Below are 19,029 nucleotides of genomic sequence, written 5' to 3' on the forward strand. Positions count from 1 at the left end.
ATGTCTGCAGATGAAGATGTGAACAGGTCACATCTGTTAGCAGTCAGATTGACAAAAATGATGTCCCTTGACTCCAAGTGTCAGTGAAAGTGTAGACCAAAGATGAGACTGCAGATGGCACGAGCTCTTCCCCCTGCACGTTTGACATCAGCGTGCAGGGGGAACATCCTACAACCCGAAGTTCCTCTCCTAGGAAGGCGCGCCCATGAGCTACTCTCCCTCCTGTGCGTCTCGAGACACTCGTCTGTGGACAGGAGATGGAATAGACAGGTTGTGTGATATTCAGATGAGGGTGATTATAAAGCTGTAAAGATAAAGGAACTCTAGTAACATCCTTTAACATAGTTTGAAGTTTAGAGACATAATGCAGAGGAAGAAAAGCAAATCACAGAAGACTGCCTACAGTATAATACCATTTTTATAATGCTTAAAAATAAGCAAAAGGAAATATCTATTGTTTAGAAGCTTTCTTAGCTGGGAAAACTATTATTTTTAAGTAAAGGATAAATATGCAAAATTCAGGATGTTGTCATGTCTGGAGGGGGATAAGGGAGTGGGGTGGGGAGGAGCCCACAGAGAGAGCCCGTGACCTTCACCGTGATCTGGGTCTTCAGCGACAGGGTGACTTCCAGGTCTGCATCTTGTTACTGTGTCCTACATATTACATAGTATGTTTTCTTTCTTGTGTGTGTCAAGTTACACATAATAAATATTTTTATCAGTTTCCGATCAAAAATATGTTTAATAACAAAAAGCATTTTGTGGCCTCTTCATGCCTCTGTTTCCTCCCATTCCTTCCCACAGTTTAGCAGGCCCCTCTCACCTCTCACCGCCATCCCCGATCAGTCTGCACCCAACACAGGCTCCTGGTCCCCCAGAGAAACCTTACTCCTGGTGCTTAGCAGGGCTGCGAGGGCCAATGGCTAAACTGTTAACTCAGGCCAGATTAAGCCCACACAGACCAGTCCTTGGAACCCCAGTAAAAACCCCAACAGCCTCCACATTTGATTTACCTTCCCTTCTGGAGGGCTGAAGGCTTTTGTGAGTATTTTGGCTGAACAGGACAACAGGGCACAAGGTCAAGCCACAGACCACATTTGCCTTAGGTCCACTGAGTCACAGACTTCCACCACATGCCCATCACCCACTTCTTTCCTCAAACAGGCTGATTAGTTGGGACCGACCTACATAAAGCATATGGCTTTCCCCGAGTGTAGCCATTTCTGTTTTGGCAGTAATTCTGGTTTTTTTGTTGCAAAAAAGCCTGGCCTGGCATAGAATATTGTTTTAACCCTTGCTACCCTGGAATGATCTGCAGAACATCCTTAATTCATTCATTATTTATTCACTTTTAATTCATTTCCAGTACATTATTTCATTTCATTCTCACAATTGCTCTGAAATCAGAACTTTTACCCCCATTTTACAGATGAACATGTGGAGATTCAGAGATTTCTAAGAAACTACCCAAGTTTCCAGAGCTACAAAGTAGCATTCCTGAGATTCACACCATGGCCATTTGACCCCTTTTCCTAGAACCCTGGGCTGTCTTCCAGCCCTGGAGCTACAAGTTCCGAGCTGGACCCTCTGGGGAATCACAGAGATAGAGGAAACACGGTGCCAGGGAGTGGGAACCAGCTGATGCTGGACGTGAGCTTGCCTGGCAAGGAGTATGGCTCATTGGACAACCAATCAACAGAATTACCAACTGTGCTCCTGCAATATTCGGTGCTATGAGAGGCCCACCAGGGGTACAAAGACATATAAAGCAGAATCCTGCCCTCAGGGGGCTGAGTCTTTAGTTGGGAAGACAAAACAGATGCACAGGGAAGGAAAGTAAGAATACAAGAAAATATGTGACTCATGTCGGCAGGTCTTCTCGGGAGGGCCTTAGGGAGGCTGTGAGAATCCAGCCAGGGCTGGAAAACTAAGCCTGTGACTGGCTGCTGACTCTCCACAATGTCCCTTCATCCCACAACCAGTTGTCGAGGACCCACTGTATGTGTGCCTGTGTTACACTGGTGAGTGCAAAGCTGATGGCAGCCTGGTCCCGCCCAGGGGGACTCCCAGTCTAGTCAATAAAACAGGTCCTCTGGTAAGGGGCTGAGTGGGGCCGAGGGCAAGGGAAGGCTGCCCAGGGAAATTGGTGCTTGAACTGTGCTTTGAAGGATGAACATGAGTTCACAGAGGTCACTCCAGGGACAGACAGGGTGAAGCACGAAGGCCTAGAGATAACAGGGGAGTGTAAGAACAACACAAACAGTAAGAGGAGATTGATGATGCCAAAATGTGTGGACACCAGACCGTCTACAAAGTCTCACAAGTGTTCTATCCTTCACTCCTCTGAGCAGACCTCATTTTACAAAGAAAACTGAGACTCAGGCAGGTCACCCTGATATTAAAGGCAGAACCATCTAGAGCCCGAGATTGCTATCCCTCAAAGCCCACACTCTAACCCATGCACGTGAAAGTAGGTCATGGGGAGAATGTAGGGGTGGGACATGAGATGGGCAGAGAGTCAGGAGGGGGCTAGATCATGCAGGCCTCGCAGTCAGAGCTGCTAGTTGAATGCCCTTCTGATTCACCATCTAAAAATGACAAAACTGACCATCTAAGAAGATCTGTTTGACGCCAAGAATGGGTAAGGCAATGTGCCAGTTTAACAAAAAGGGACTTGAAGGTAAGAGGTGTCCATGGCCTGCATGGGAGCCGGAAGGTTGTCCAGCGTGGAAGGCAGCCAACCCCCTAAGGTAGCAAAGGTGGAGAAAGCAAGCCTTCTCCCGATTCTGCGCTAGTCAGGCCCTGAGGAGCCCATTTCTGTCCTAGTTCCAGGTCTGGCTCACCTACCATGCGCCCAGTGTTTGTAAGTTTCAAGTCAGGTTAACAAATGGTTACATATAATATATTCTATCCAACTTGGGGAGCTGTACTCTTATCATCTGTGTACTTTCCTGTAGGTACGCTTCAATAATAAATAAGGATCATTTTATCACCCTGTCTTGGTAAAATAACCTTATTTGCTACCTGGAAGGCAAGGAGCTCCAGCGAGTTGTGTAGTAGAAAAATGACGTGGGGGAGCCAGCCCCCGCCTACAGCCCGCTCGTCCCCACCCCACCTACACGGGACACACCAGCCGACAGCCTCCAAGCTCCTTCCACAGCCCCTGCAAATGGCCTCCCCTTGACTACCTCAGGCCCAGCAGGACCCACACCAGAGCAGGCCTGCCTGGTAGAATGAACCCCAGGCCGAGGTCTACACAGGCTCATGGCCATTTGGGCAAGAAAGTTCACGGCCCGAGCACCTGGAGCATGGTTACTGGGTGGGAGGTGTGGGCTCTGGGCGGGTATGACCCCCTGGACAGGGAGGGGCATGGCCTTAAGCCACCGGAGTGGAGTCCTCTAACTGGAGGGCTGGCAGCCCCTTTGCCTCGGTCTAAAGGCAGTTCTGCAGGCCACAGCCCTTGCAAAAAGTTGCAGAGAAGCTGGAGAGCGATCAGAAGAGGGGGACAAGGTGGCTAAGAGTGGACAGCAGACTGGGTCTTCTGGGAGGGATTACTCTGGAGAAGGGAAGACTCGGAGAAATGTGTCCTTGCCCTGGATGCAAGCTGAAAATCTATAGTGATGCTCATGTCCCCAGGAGACCAAACAAGAGAATCTGGACTTGGACCAGGTCAAGAGAGGCTGCAGTCAGACCTAAGGAGGAACTTCCCGACTGTCAGGATGTGGTGTGGTATTGCCAACAGGGCTGTGAGGCCCCGGGCAGCGGTGGGGGCTGGGGCTGGCTTCAGACTATTTCTTTTGTGACTGGGGCTCTGGAGTTTGCCAGCTGTAGAGCCTTGGGCCACAGAGCGGCTCTGTGGGGCCTCATTTCCTCATCTGTAGAATGGGGATAAGAAGAGTAGGAGAACTTGCACTTTACAAGCTGACATCTGAGGCTTCCCTCCCCAGATGGGGCCCTGTGTGTGGTTCAGCCCCTTCCCTCCGGGAAAAGGCAACCAACCCTGAATCTGGGCTTCACACTTCTCTTCTGAGGCTGTTGGGAGGATGCATTAAAGTGTGTGCCATTGCCTCAGCACACACCAAAAACAATGGATTATTAGATGACTGCTAAATCCTGCCTCCCCACTTGCTTTTTAGCTCCTTACCTGGACTCTGAGAGCCTTGTTTTTGCTCACAGATGAAGTGGGGACAAGGATGCCAATCCCATGGAGCTGTTTTAGCTTCAAGGACAGTACTGAAGTCATAGACTCCATCCTAATGATAGCTGAGGAGGGTTCCAGAATCTCTCCTTGCAGCAGATGGAGGACCACCCAGTCTGTGGTTTGGCATTCTTTTTCCTGAAGTCAAGGGCCTGAGGGGGGTGGTCCCCACAGGCGCTGCTCAAGGACAGAAGCACTCAGAGCTGAAAGGACACCTCGCTGGCCTGGCCTCCATCACTGGCTGCTCTCTGTCCCTGCGTGATACTCCTTCATCAGATGGGAGCCTGGCTCCTCCCAGTGTCCTAGAGGGTTTTGCTAATGGGAAGGGCCTGGCTGGCAGTGGCAGACCCTGGTGCCTGTCCTGCATGACCCTGGGCCCAGCCTCCCTCCGATCCACCTTCCCACCCGTGCCTTACAGCGACAGCAGTTCTCACAGTGGCTGCTGTGGGGGTGAGTGCAGCGCAGCTGGAGAGATGGGGTGGATGCCACTATGGGACCCTGCCTGTCACCTGCAGAATGGCAGCAACAGGGCAAGGGCCCATGGAGGAACCAGACGTCCAGGGCGCCAGGGGAAGGGGACACTACAATCACTGGCCAGGAACAAAGCTTGCCAACAGGAAAATGACAGGCCAACTTTAAGTTTAGAATGAAGCCAATCATGGAGAAAAGAAAAAATGGTGACTTCCCTAAAGACAAGGCTTTTGTAGATTTGGAGGGGAAAGTAGGCAATAAAGAAACAGAGAGAAACTGATGGGAATTCTTACAGCACAACCTGATATGGGAAGGTTTTTTTGTTTGCTTGTTTTTTTAATTTACACGTGCCTTGCCTCTTTCCTGGAAGGATTTGAAGTGGCCAACAGCAAACCTTATTCCATAGACAACAGTTTATTGAGCATCTACAATAGAGCTGCCAGGCATCTGGAGAAAACAGCAGTGTTCAAGACAGTGCCTGCCCTCAAAGAACTTATAATACAAAATACAGGGGACTAAATAATAACATGAACACACAAAATCAGGATCAAGGTGAAGGACAAGACAAATACATCAAGTCGAAGTCAATCCAGGTGCAAAGACTGAGCTTCAAGTCTGACTCCGGGTTTCTGAACAGGACATAAAAAGAAGCATACTTTATCTGAAAGGAGAGATCATGCTAGCTCCTCAGGGAGAATGAACGCTGAATATTGAATTGTGAAGGTCAAGGGGCAAGTTTGCCAGTGACTTGAGCACATCCCCAAATAAGAGACCTCCCAGAGGTTCAGAAATAGTGTCAGTAAACCCAAAGTAGAAGCTTTCAAGTTGACGGTCAAATGTAATCTTGCCTCAAGGCCAACCTTTGGGGAATAAGGTGGAATATGAATAAGTAAATTCTTGTCCCAAATAAGAAGTCCTCTTCTGAGCTGATTGGTAGTAGAAGGAAAAGCTTTGGGCCCAACAGGATATGGACTCCAGGTACAGGCTGTGTGACCTGAGTCATCTGTGGAATGGGGAGCTTTCACTTCTAGATCATTGCCATGTGTATAGGGACCAGCACATAGATGCTATCAACAAACATACGGACTTATTCCTGGGTGGAGAAACAAGTCCCACCAAATGTGAGTTTAAAGACTTGAACACTTAAGCATTGTGTGAGCAGGGGAAGAAATAGTACACAAATAGGAAACATTTGCAAATGGAGCTAGGATGGAAAACTATCCCAGGAAACTGACACTCTGGAGTTAAGCCTCCCCTCAGCTTCTGGGATGGCAGCCTGCCCGGGTCACGGGTCCCATTCTCCTGGGCACCCTGCACAGTTCAGGGTTGCCGTTCAAAGTCAGCAGAAGCAACGTGCCCCAAGCGTCAGGACTTGCCTAGGATGAGGTTTTTATTCATTCTGCCCATTCAGTTTGCTCATGGCAGTGTCACGACTCGCGCATGCAACCGGCACTCTTAGAAACATCTTTTGTCCGTGTGCCTTTACAGAGTGTATTCCATGCTTTGTGTTCTTGTTTACTGAACCCCACTATATACTAGGCACTGGGGGAGGCACAAGGAGACTAAAACACAGGTTCTCCTGTAAGGGGAACAACTGCAGTAGTAGAGGAAAATAAGACACCCAAAGTAGAAGGCAACGGGAATGTATGGCATGTCTGTCCCATGAGGGAGAAGAGGGGGTGATGACATAGTCCCTGCCATTTGCAAATTGGAGGGCAGTGATTTGGGAATCTAGGAGGGCTTCCCTAAGAAGAGGGTTTTGATCTGGAAATCAGAGGTAAAATGAAATTTTGGCAGCTGAGTTTGGGGAGGGGAGAGAGGAGGTGGGGAGATATTTCCATGAAAAGGCATAGAGGTCAGTGTTTCGGTATAACAGTAAACAGGCACAGAGGAATGTTGGGGGGCTCATGAGCAGATATGAAAGGTGCAGCTGAATAGGTGGGTAGAGGCCAAATCCTAGGGAGGCTTGGTGCCAGACAAGAAGTGGGGAGCCACAGGAGATTTTAGAGCACAGGAAAGATACCCTTAGAAATCCAGGATAGTAAGATAAGTGGTGAGGAGCCGACCTCGCCAGGGGCTCCTATTTGCATTCCTAATGGCCTTGCAAGGGGAGATTGGTTTTCCTCGCTGGCCCACCTGGCCCTGGCAGATAAGTGGGACTCAGTGCCCAGGGGCAGGTTTCGCAGAACCGCCTTCCAAAAGACGGGGGGCGCTTGGTCCTGTTGCTCCCATCCCCTCCTTACCACCCCCAACGCGTCACAGCACACACACACGCACAGTCCTCCCAGATTCCAGATTTACTTCAATGAACATTAATCCTCATCCAGATGATTAGGATTTCCTGATGACCACGGGCCTCAGAAGAGTCCCTGGCAGCTGCCGGCCCTTTACCCTCACCCCTCCTCACCTTCATCCGCACTGCCCACCACTGTGGGTCCCTGCTCAGAAATCCTACTCACTTCTGGCTGAGCCAGGCCAGAGACCTGTGGTCTGCACATTAGGTCTGGAGGACTCCCAGGCCCCCTGCCGTGAGCTATGAACTTGGGCATGCCCTGTGGCCACTTGGCCTCGACCTCTGCTCTTTCGTGCTCCCTACTAAGCCTCCTGAGCTGAGCACTCCCCTGTCCAGCTCCATTCCTTCCTCCTCTGCTGGAAATACCAAGCTCAGAGGCTCAGAGTCCTGCTGGGTCCATTCCTAGCACCCTATGACCAGGGATTGGCTCTCACTCCCCTTTTCTGGTAGGACCAGCAATGACGGCGCCTTCTCTGAAAAGAACTCGATGCTTCTCCAAGGGCTTTCTGTAGATTATTCCCACCAGCCCTGCAGGTAGGTGGGCAAGTAGTTGTGTTATTGACATCAACCATCTTGCAGATGAGGAAACCGAGGCCTGGAGGTTAGAGACTCATCTATGATCTCACAGCTGATTGGGTGTCACATTTTGTGCTCAGTGCTCCCCACCCTACCCTGAGGCTGGCTCTCAGTGACCGTCTACTAGGCACTGAGAATCCAAAGAGCTGGGTGAACAGAATCTGGAACTGAGATCTCAGAGCTGGAAGTCTAAGGCCAGCAGCCTGTCCAACTACTCTTTTTACTGAGGCCTAGAACAGTGAAGGGATGTGCCCAACGTCATACCAGAACTGGAGGCAGGACCAGCTCTCAGGTCCCCTAGCTCCATGCCCAGAGACCTCCCTCCGCCCCAGGCTGCCTGCTCTTGTTTCGGAGCACCCTTCTGCATCTCCATCCTTCCTCTAGATGTATGGGTGTGCCTGACATTTCTGGAATTCACTCCACACACATAATGAGGCCATTTTGAGAAGGCCTGCCTCAGGGGGAACCAGAAAGCTAGCTGTCTAGTGTCCCCATCCTGACCCCTGCCAACTCCTCCCGGCTGTACACTCCAAGCTGCAAACAGATAAAGACTCTGTTGGCCTAGGCTACCCTCCCCCTCGCCCCAACACACCTTTCTAGCCTCAAGAACTAGAGGTGGAGCTTGGGCCTTCAAACCTGCCACGGAGATTGCATGGGAGCTAAGAAGCAGCAGGGAGATGTCAGGCTGGTGGCCGCATGGGTCAGCGTTCACGAAAGGAATCCCGATGTCACTACCAAACTATGGAAGAGAATTTGGACGGCTTGTCAACATGCAGAAGGGATTTTAGCTTTAGCTACTGAATTGTAGTAACTCCCTGAGACGCTGCTTTAATACAAGGATAGGAAAGTTCTCCCTCTGATACAAGGCTGACCCTGCCTGGAGAACCCTCCTGGCCATTGTGCCCATGGAACACAGGTTGCCTAACATGAAAGAATTGAGTTTCAAGCTCAGAGCACAGAGCTCCATCTCCAGTCCTCACCCCCCAGCGCAGGACCACTGAGAACAGGAAAACAGAAAAGGAGCACACGGGAAGGAAGGACCCCGAAGCACAGGATAGGGCCCCGGAGGGAAACTGTGGGATTGGCACCTTCAAGAAGATTCCAGAAACCCTCTGCACTCGTGGGTTAGCTATTCTTCACCTGCCGGGAAGCAGGAAAGAGACCAGATGGTCTTCCCCAGGCAGTCCCCTATCCGACTCCCCTGGAGGAGTCCCAGGAAGTGGGCCTCTGGCCTCTTCCCTCTCTCGCCACCACCTCCGGCCCCAGAAGCTCCTCCTGCTCTGGCCTAGTCTCTGAGAACAGGGATTCCCTCTCCCGCAGCAGGAGAAAGAGGTTGGGGTTGGGGCACCTTGGGACTGGGGCAGTTTAGGGTTGGGGCAGCTACAGGGAAAGGCCCAAGGGGGAGGGGACAGACGTCGATCCCCTGCTGTAGCCCCACTCATACCTCCACCCCCCCAAGAATGTAATTAAGCAGCAGGCCTCTGCCAGGAGCCAAGCTTTCTGTCTTCCGTCTATAAATCACCTTCTGAATCATCTCTCAGCTCCTGGAGGAGCAACTTCTGCTCGGGCTGCTCCAGGCGGCCCCAGTGCCACTCCCCCCATGAGCCTGCCTCCCCCACCCCTCCCTGGCCCAGCCGAGGTGGCTCCAGGTCCCAGCTGGAAATGGCAGTGGCTGCAGGAGTCCGGCAAACTGTGGGGTGGGAAGAGCGTTAGCAGAGACTCCATCACCCTCCCAACCCTCCCCTCCCTTCTCCTTTCTGGGCAGGCAAAGAGCTACAGTTAGGCTAGCCTGGCCTAGCTCCTTCAGGTTAAGAATAAAGCTACAAGCTCATGGTCACCAGTGCCAAGTAAAATGGGGCAAGCTGGTTCTGAGGATAAGGAGAAAACCGAGTATGGTGGGGCCAATCTGGGGAGGCTTCTTGGAAGAGGTGAGTTTGGATCCAGGACTTAAAGGAGTCAAAGTAGCTTACAGACGGGGTGAAAATAACAAACATTTATATAGTACTTGCTGTATGCCAGACATATTCTAAAAGCCTTACATATTTTCAGTCATTTAATCTTCACAACACTATGAAGTAGAAGTAATCACTATTCCATTTTACAAATGGGGAAACTGAGGCTCTAAGCAGTTAATTTGCCCTAGGTTACCCAAGTAGTACATGAAAAAGCCAGATGTGAATGTGAGCAGCCTGGATCCAGAGGAACATGAGTGTTTGGGGTAAGTGAGGTTTGGAGGTGCAAGCAGGCTGTCTTGGGAGTATTGAAGCAAGCAGCTTTGGGATTTAGGTCAGATGGAGCTGCAGAAGGAGAGGACTAGGCTTCCCAAGGCAGGCTCTGAACTCTGAATGGGCCTGCAAAGGGTGGAGCGGGCAGGCTCACAGGGTGGGTGGGGGCCACTGGGACTCCATGCTTCACAGCAATGAATCAGGTCTCTGTCATAGCCCTGTGGGCTCCAAGAGGCAGAAGGGATCCCCCAGGGTGTCAAGGAAAATGAAGCCAGGGGAAGACAGGAGGAGCACAGAGAGGGAAACAACTCATCCTAGGTTACACAGCCAGTTGGTGGTAAACTCAGAGCTCAGACATAGGTCAATCCACTTAGCTCTAACCCCTTCTTGGTACACAAGGTGACATGAATGTATAGATGTAATATCGGGATGACCCTAACCTTTGAGTGGGGAGTTAGGCATGCCCCCTCCTCCAACTAGAGGTAAGGGGTAGAGGATGTCTTTTCCTCCTTGGTGGCTTTAGAAGGACTCTGTGGCTCATAGCAATGTGGGTGGAAAAGGCTAGAAGACCAGGTCCTCCTCAACGACTGAGCTCATCATATTCTGAGCCAGAAAGATCTCCCACTTTCCCACTCTCCCTGGAAGGGCCTGCTACATCCTCCTCTGAGAAAGTCACGTCTCCTGCTCCGACCCCAGGTACCTTGACTCCTGCCCCAAACAAAGAGAGACCTATTCAGAGTATAACCAAAACCCAAGGTTTTCCTTGCCATACCTCCTGTCCATATCACCTTCTTGATCCTACATCTGCCCAAGTACCACTTAGGGTTATTAGCATTAAGTTCTGTAGTGAGTGGGATGGGAGATGCATGCTTGGCTGAGTCTGTTCTTTGGGGATTTCTCCCTAGAGTCTTCTCTGCCTCAGTTTCTCCAGCTTCATCAATGATTGAGCAAGCCACTAGAGGCCAGAGGGTGGGATCTAGCTGGGTTCCCCACTGGGGAAGCTGCAGGGAGGGAAGAGACAGAGAGTGCCTGATAGAAGAATTGGCACCGTAGTCCAGCTCCTGTCTCTTTGGGCCTCCCTGAAAAAGGTCTTCCCACCGAGCAGCTGTACCAGACTTGAGGCCCTTGGGATCCCTGGGGTGGGAGTGTGCTCAGAGCCCAGACTCCACCAGGGGCTCCCCTCTTGGCCCAGGAGCTGTTGATAAAATTCTCTGAGACTCTGGGAGAACTTTCACTGACTATTGCCGCCACCTCTGTCCACTAAAGCAGGTTCTTCCAAGAACATAATTCAGCTCCAGTCTCCTGGTATTATAACATCTGACCTGTTTTGTTTTGTTTTTTGAGCCACATGTCGTCCCATCAGAAGAATACAAACAGATCAGCCACCAATTTTGCTCCCTGTGGACAGCAAGCCCCACCCACAAGGGCAGGAGGGATGTTAACTCACTTCCCAGAGAGCTGGATTAATTTCCCTGCCACATCGCCCCAGGGAAAGAAAGGCCTGCCCTGGAAGGGAGACCACCCGGTTAAAGCCTGGCCATCCGATCTGGTATCTGCCCATCTGTCTGTCTGTCTGTCTGTGGGATCACAGCCTCCAGACAGCTCAGCTCCTCGCCAGCCCCAGCCCCAGCCAGCTGTAATTCCTGCCTGTTACAAGTGTTAACACCTGGCCTGGGGCCTTCCTCCCCCGCAGTCTCCAGGTGCCTCCTTGGGCCCAGCCCACTGACCCCCACAGGGTTTGACTGAACTTGTTCACAAGGCTCTGAAAGGCAGGTGGAGGTGGGAGTGGGTGGGGAGGCAGCAGGACCTCTGACACAGGGAAACCGAGGCAAGGCCTAGGGCAGGCGCCTAAGGAGAGGAATAGGTCCCAGTATGGTGGGAAGAGAGCTCAGGCGTCTTATTTCCCAGGTCGCTGCCCTTGACTTCTGCACAACACCTTCACCCAAGCCGTGATGAGGCCGACAGTCCTGGACAGAGAGATGAGCAACAGGCCCATGTCAGTGGGTCCCACAGAGGCAGGGTGTGCTCCTGACCCCCCAGCACAGGCCTCCCATCAGGTACCTGAAGTGTAGCAGGCCCTCGATGGGCCCTGATAAGACAGTCCATTTCCCCAAAGAAAGAGAAGAAAGACAAGTTCCTCTGCCAGGAGCTAGCTGGGACTGACAAGAATTATAGAAATCTTGCTGCTGTCCCGGCTTCCTGTCCTAGCTCTGCCACTACCTGGCTGTGCAGCCTTCGAGCACAGCTCTTCCATGAACCTGTCTATGGCCTCTTAGCGCTATCACCTGGTCTGCCTTCTCTTGGGTGCAGTGTGGGAGTGCCTTTCCTGAGGAGTGGCATGGACAGAAATCCCAGCTACCTGACTTCCCTGTAATCCCTCCTGGGGAATGTGTGATCTGGGTGGCCCACAAAGGGCAGGCAAGCTGTGATGGGCTCAGATGCTAAAGGACCTGGAATCTGACTGCCCTGGGGGTAGAATGGGAGCAGGAATCTGAGGCCCTTTCACTCTACTGTCCCAGACCAAAGGCAGACGGCCTGAGGCACAGACTGCTGACCACAGTTCTCAGGTAGGCAGGATGAATTTGTGCCAGGGGAGGCTCTGCACCTCATCCCACACCACCGAGCCCAGGATCCCAGGTCAGCTGTGCCCCTTGCAACTTGTTAGACCTTTGTTTCCTGCTATAATGTCCCTTCAAAACCACTGGCGCCCACCAAGCACCCAAGCTTAGGATGTCCCTGACACCCACAGGTCATATATCTGCAAACACAGCCACAGTCATGAGTCCAGCCATTGTCACTGGCACTTGAGAACAGGATCACAGAGGTAGACCCAGACACAGCCCTCACACTCCCACTTACAAGCACAATCAGGTCATGGCCATGAGCACTGAAATCCATGCACAGACATTTGTGGGGCTTTCCTCTTACACTGTCGTGAAGGCATGTGCGCGCGCGCGCACACACACACACACACACACACACATATGCCCCATCAGGAACACAGTCATGCAGTGTCACAACCAGACACAGGTGCTGACCTTTACCAGGCATAGACACTTCTAGACTTTCTCTCACACACACATCCACACACACATCATGGAATCAGCCACTTGCTGACACTTGTATGCAGAAACACAGTATATCCTGTGATGGGCTGTGGGTCCCACAGGCACATCTCACATGAGTTCACATCCACAGTCACCCAGCTACAGGCAAACACTCCCACATACAGAGACACTAGTGTATAGTGGATCCTCTTAGGGTCACGGACCTAGAACACACACACACTTCTCTCCTTGGCTCAGACAAAGCGGCATCCCTGTCCATCTCAGCCCCCAAACAAGCCATGTGTCCAGTATTACGTTAGGGCAAATGTCCTGGCTTTTGAGGCTTTTCCAACATCTTTCTATTGGGTGGTCGCTCTCTAGATCCTCCCCGATACACTATCACACACCAGACTCCCACCACCACCCCTCCCACCAGCACTGCCCCGGGAAGTGCGCCCCTCCAGTTCATAGGGCAGGGGGCCCTGATCTCTCTTCCTTGTCCCTGCAGCCTATGCAGCTCCAAGCCTTCTCTTCCCACCCTCCCCCTGCCAAGGGCGCTGTGAAGAAAAAGACCAGCATGGCGTGGGGTGGGAAGAGGGTCATGAAGGGCTGGAGAGGCAGTTTCTGCACTGGCCTTCCCCAACCAGCAGAGCCCCCAACAGGAATCCGGGCGGCCCCAGCCACCTCCTGGACTTCTTTATGTACAGGAGGCCTCAGGCCAGCCCAACGCCACGGTCAGGGTGGGCCGGGTTCCCCTTGGGTGGACGTCCAGGGAGCAACTCTCAGCACCCTCTACCCAGAGAGCCCTGGCTATGCCCTGCTTCTGCCACATCCAGGCCCCCAAACACCCAGACACAACTGTTGTCACCCCCAAACACCTAGAGGCAGATTGGGGTGTGGCCCCCAAATCTCACTGGCTCTGCTCTCCCTATCCCTGGCTGGGGAGGAGGTGGCAAGGCAGGAAAAGGGGGACATGCAGGTGGCATCACAGTCTGGTGGCACTCCTCTCTATCACCCAGGGGCCACAGCTCGTCCTACTCACAGATCCCAAATTCTTCCTCCTCACCTCCCACCCCCAGGCTGAGGCTTTCCTGCGTCCAGGAGGGGAAGATTCTTTAATTAAAGTTTTCCGGAATGCAGGGGGCTGGAGACTGGGGAGAGGCGGGGTGTAATTTAGAGAACTGGTTTCAGTGTGTCTTTCCCCTCTGGCCTCTGGGACCTGCCGGGGGGCAATGGGGCCGCTTGGAAAACAAGGGGACTCCCTAGAACCAGGGCTTCCCGAGAGCTGTTTATTCCCGTCAGTCCCCCATACATGCACACCCCCCACACAAACACTGCGCCCAGTTTCCCAGCCTTATTTACTAAAAATGTCTTTTGTATCTGCATTTCTCAGGGACGGAATTCTCTTCCCTCTTTCCCTTTCTCCTCTGTCCTCGGTTTTCCAAAAGGAACGAATTTGACATGGAGAATTGGGTTTGGGGTCAAAGAACAAACCCATCCCCTCCCAAACAACTACATTTTCAAGACCACCCTCCCTTTTGCCAGGATGGACAAGCAAGAAATGAATAAAATCCGAATTCAATGGCATCTCGGATCAGCAAATACCATATTCACTTCTGAGGCTCAAGATTAATCTAGAGCAGAGTGGGGAGAATGATGAAACCCCCCCACACTCCCCTGCCCCAGGGATCCCCCAAGCCACTGGGGTCTGCAATATGACGGCAAAAGCGGGTTATTGTGGGGAAATCTCTTGATGGAGGCGCCGGTGGAGGTGGGGGCGGCAATGAAGGAACAGGATGATTTCGCTCAAGAAGACCCCAAAATGGAGAAGAGGAGTGGCTGGGCCCCGGGGACAGCGCTGGGTTTCCAGAAACCTAATTGCAAGCAAATGGAGGGTCTTCGGGTCCCCCAGATTGGGACGGGTAGAGGGCTAGGATCCAAGGATAAGAGACCTTCTGAGACGGGGAAAGTCCTCCAGCCTCTGCAGCGAGTAGCAGGGAAAATGGTGATTATCAGAGAAGCCAGGAGTTGGATTCTGAAGGCGACACCAGCAGAAAATCCAGGAGGGGTGAGCGAGTAAGGGGCTGGGGGGAGGCAAGGAGAAAGGAGCCCCCGCCCTGCTGCGGCCCACCCCGCCGCTTGCCGCCCCCACCTCCCCGGACTCGGCGGAGAAATAGGGCCGCGGGCAGACAAGAGGCGAGTCTTACCACCAAATTGGGTAGCCGGCGAGGACCCTGGTGCCACAGAGCAGGAGGCCGAGGAGCAGCCCGAGCAGGTGGGGCTCCATTAGAAGCGGCGCCGAGGAGGAAGTTTGCCCGCGATCATGAAGAGGGGGAGCGACGCCCCCAATAGTTGGAACAAAGTCCACTTGAGATTGGAAATGACTTTCGGGCTTGTCAGAAGCGCACCTCCACCCGCAGCCGCCCCCCTCCCGAGCCCAGCGCGGAGCAGCCGGGTTTGAGGATGTCAGCGAGCAGCCAATCAGCGCCCGCGGCCTAAGGTAAGAGATGAGTCTGTAGTTCAGCCTGTCAATCACGCGCCCCTCCCGCCTGGCCCACGAGTCGGGCTCCGGGAAGGGCATCGCCCGGCAAACTTGGGCAAAGCCCGCGCCCCGGACACAGTGGGAACTTAGGGGGACCCGGCACGCTAGACCCTCTGCTGGCCCCGGACCGCCGCGGCCCCCAGCCAACCAGGTTTAGGGAGCCGGGGCTTTGACGGGGGCGTTCACGTGGTGCCAGGTTGGCGTGGGCATTGATGGGTGGTTCCTTTTCTCTAGGGGAACGGTGACCCCTTGGGACTTGGGCCCACGAGAAATCGAGAGTGGAAAGCACAGGGATGTTTCCAGATGCCTCGCTCGGGCAGGACAGGATCCGATGGTCTCTGAAGGGATTGGGAAATGAAACCCCTCCCAGCCTCCAGCCTCCCGAGCCCCGTAGCCTGCCGGCCACCCGTCCCGGCCGCAGGAGGTCGCTTCCCCGGTGTTCGAGAGGCGCGCAGAAGGGTCCGTGGAGGCTCATAGGTCTGGCTGCGGGCGGCGCCGGGGGACGGAGCCGAGTGTCATTTGAGTCTTTTGTCAGGGATCAGATCGGTATCGGGACCTCCTGCTGCCTTTGCATTTCCTGCAACTGACACCAGCGGCCAGTTGCATTTCCTGCTCGCGGAGTCGGGTCACTTTCTCCTCCTGGAGGGGTTCGGGCTCAGTCTCCAGCTCCCGTTAGAAGCCCGACCCTCAGTCCCATTTGGATCTTGTGAATGAACCGTTTGGGGCAGGTGAAATGCCGCAGCCGCAGCAGGGAGCCGCTGGGGGCCTCCGACGAACTGTGACTCCCCAGGCCCCCCTCCCTGCCTGAAGCCCTGGGCTCCAACCTGGGATTTGGTGATAACCCCTTTTCCTGGGTGGACACCAAATACAAGATACTCCACCTGTCACCACAGGAAAGGAGTCCTGCCAAGCCCCCTGGGTTTTCTGTCCTCTCCATCTTCAGAGTCAAGGAATTAGGTCTCACCCCTGACTGGTGCTGAGATGGAGGCCAGATCTTGGGGGGCTTGCCCATTGTCACCTGGGCAGCCTGCCTCCCCAGTGCCCCCTTCCTGGGCCACCTGAGGCTCCCAGAGACACCCAGAACCCTGAACAGCCCTGGGCCTAGGGGCAAAAAATGCGAGGCCAGTGACAGGGGGCAAGGGCAGCTGTTCAGGGAGTTGCAGCAGAAGGGGTGTGGTATGAGCAGCCCCTAAGTTCTGCTGAGGCCTGGGATGGTGGGCACTCCACCAGGAGGGGAGGCATAGCTGGAGAAGGTCCATGCCAGGGGGCCAGACATTTCTGCCCTGTGATCTGGGCCTACTGTGCCCACAGCTCAAACCCCCTGCCCCTGCCCATCCCAAGAACCCTCTCCACACATGGCTGCTGTGGGCGCGGGAGCTCCTGGAACTGGCCCCGGGGCACCAGGGGTCGGGAGAGCTGCCTGGGCTTGTCGGGGCTTCTGCAGCGTTCCTAGCCCGGTCGGTGCTCGACTGGAGGGGGTGGAGGGAGAGATGAAAGAGAGGAGGGAAGGGGAGAAAAAGGAGAGACCGAGTGAAGTGAGAGTGAGAGACCTACGGAGAGACCGAGAGGGAGGGAGACTAACAGAGGGGCCCGAGGACCGAGAAGGGGAGGGAAGGGGAAGGGGCGAGGCTGACAGGGAAAGGGTAAGCCAGGCAAAGAAAAGGCCCTTAACCTGCCCAGGAACAGTGGCTGCGGAGATGGGGACCTTTAGAGATGTCCCCACAGTAGGCTGATTCTGGGGTGCCTTGTTTCTGACTCATCTGGAAAGGGGAGGTCACAGTGCATTTACCATTGTCCCTGACTGCAGAGCTCCAGGGCCCCGACTCTAGGATAGAGGGCTGCCCACACACACCCCTCGTGGCCTGCGAGGTCCTACCCAGAGTTCTGTCCCACCCAGCAGGAGCTCTCAGCTGGTTTTCTGATCAGAGGTGCCTCCTGGAGCTCAAACTCTGCCTGACAGCATAGGGGGGCTCCCCAGCCATGTAGTCGTTCTGAGAGCTGAAGAAGCCTACCTTCCCTGGCCACCAAGACACCAAGATTCAGTGTGGCCGAGAGGTGGGGGCTGGACTAGATGACCGCTGAGGTCATTTCAGGGCCCCAAGATTCCACAGGTGCCAGCCCTAGGAGGTGGGGGCAAAAGGTCCCCAAGGCTGCGGGTGGGCTGGGGGTTGCTGAGACACGCCCAGCCAGTAGCCCTGGTCAGTGTAGGCGAAACTGGTCATTCTCTAAAGGGCCATGTATATCTGATGCCTCCTCCAGGAAGCCTAGGAGCTTGGGGAGACCTGGGTCATGAGCACCAGCCAGGGAGCGGAAGAGAGGCGAGGACATCAGGATTCCGGACTTTTGCTGGCCTCAGAGCCTAAAGAAGCAAAGAGGAAGGGACGGGGTGGGAACCTCCTAGCGCCGGGCAGTGCGCCCTGGAGAATGGACTTCTGTGTGGGGATTTCCCCCGACATGAAAGCTCCTCAGAGGAGGGGATTCCTGAGGCCTTTCTCCTCCCCTGCCAGGTGTCTTTCCTTCAACACAGGCTTAATTTCCTCCCTCCTGCCCCCCACACCCCCAGCGCTGCCCATGGAACACTGGAATGGTCCCCGATGGAGAGGGAGAGGTTGTCCCCGCACCACGTGTCACAAATAGTAACACCCTCCATTAAACACCCCTAACCACAGTGAGAGTTGCTCTGGATGGGGAGAAGGGTTTTAAAGTCACTGCAAGGCCAGCAGTGTGGGTGAGGTGGAGGCGTCCGCGCGGTGGTCCCTGAGGCCTCCGCCCTAAATGGGAGGGTGGTCTCCAGAAAGAAGGCAAAGAAGGTGGGGAGGGCCAGGGCCTGGAGGCTGTGGGCTGGCACGTGGGAAGCACTTGTGTTGTGCGTGTGACTATCAGGGACCTCAGACCTGCCGAGTGACTGCCCATCCCCGTCCCGCCCCTACCTTTCTAGCTGCCCCGAGGTTCCTTTTGATGTGCACACCTCCGGGGCACCCAGTCAGCAGCTGGGTATTCAGCGCCGCTCAGACCCGGCGTCCTGCAGAGGCACCGCCAAAACATTGAATACAGCGGCCAGGCCCCCGCCCGCCCGCAGGGGAGTGCCGGTCTGTCGCGAGGAGGGCGGAGGAAATCTCCGATCACGCACGGTGCGATTCATTTTTGCTGGGAACATGCCCTAGGGCTGCTGGGGCCCAGGAGCCAGGCGCCCAGACCAACTAGGAGAAATTGAACGGAGGGCGAAGCTGCTGCAGGCGAGGGAAGCAGCAAGTACTAAAAGGCCAGAGGCCTAAAACGACGGGACTCGCGCGGGGAACCGCACCAAGGGGGCTTGTGGGGGCCCACGGTCTCTCCCTTGGAGAGAGGGGCTTTTAACTTTCTTCTAAGAGCTATGGGAGCCGCAGAGTAGCTCCTTGGAGCCCACTAGAAGGCTGGACAACCAAAGAGGGCAATCTGGAGGCTGGCAGTCCATAGTGTGGGTGATGGGCACAGGAATTAATTGAATAAGATTTATTGAAACTGCCCAGCATAGATGCAGCGTCCTGGAAATGCCGGAAGCCTACACAGAGTAATCACACAGGTGACCAACCTATGTTAACGGAACACCCAAGGATGCCGGGAGCCTGCCAGTCTCTCCGTCTCCCGACCCCGGGGCGCCCCCTGGTGGCGGTGCTGATAATAAGGCAGGAAGTCTT

The 19,029-nt window shown here is 54.1% G+C and overlaps 1 protein-coding gene across 1 annotated transcript in view; it reads right to left on the bottom strand.

Moving 5' to 3' along the window:
* Nucleotides 1-15,254, bottom strand: part of WNT3 (Wnt family member 3) — a 48,208-nt gene extending 32,954 nt beyond the window's left edge. The window contains exon 1 of the mRNA XM_036899745.2: nt 15,018-15,254. Coding sequence (XP_036755640.1) covers nt 15,018-15,097 — 80 coding nt within the window. The 5' untranslated portion in view covers nt 15,098-15,254. The remainder of the gene's footprint in view (nt 1-15,017) is intronic.
* Between the last annotated feature and the right edge of the window lie 3,775 nt (nt 15,255-19,029).

Source organism: Manis pentadactyla, chromosome 4, assembly GCF_030020395.1.
Source record: "Manis pentadactyla isolate mManPen7 chromosome 4, mManPen7.hap1, whole genome shotgun sequence".
In the NCBI taxonomy this organism is placed as follows: domain Eukaryota; kingdom Metazoa; phylum Chordata; class Mammalia; order Pholidota; family Manidae; genus Manis; species Manis pentadactyla.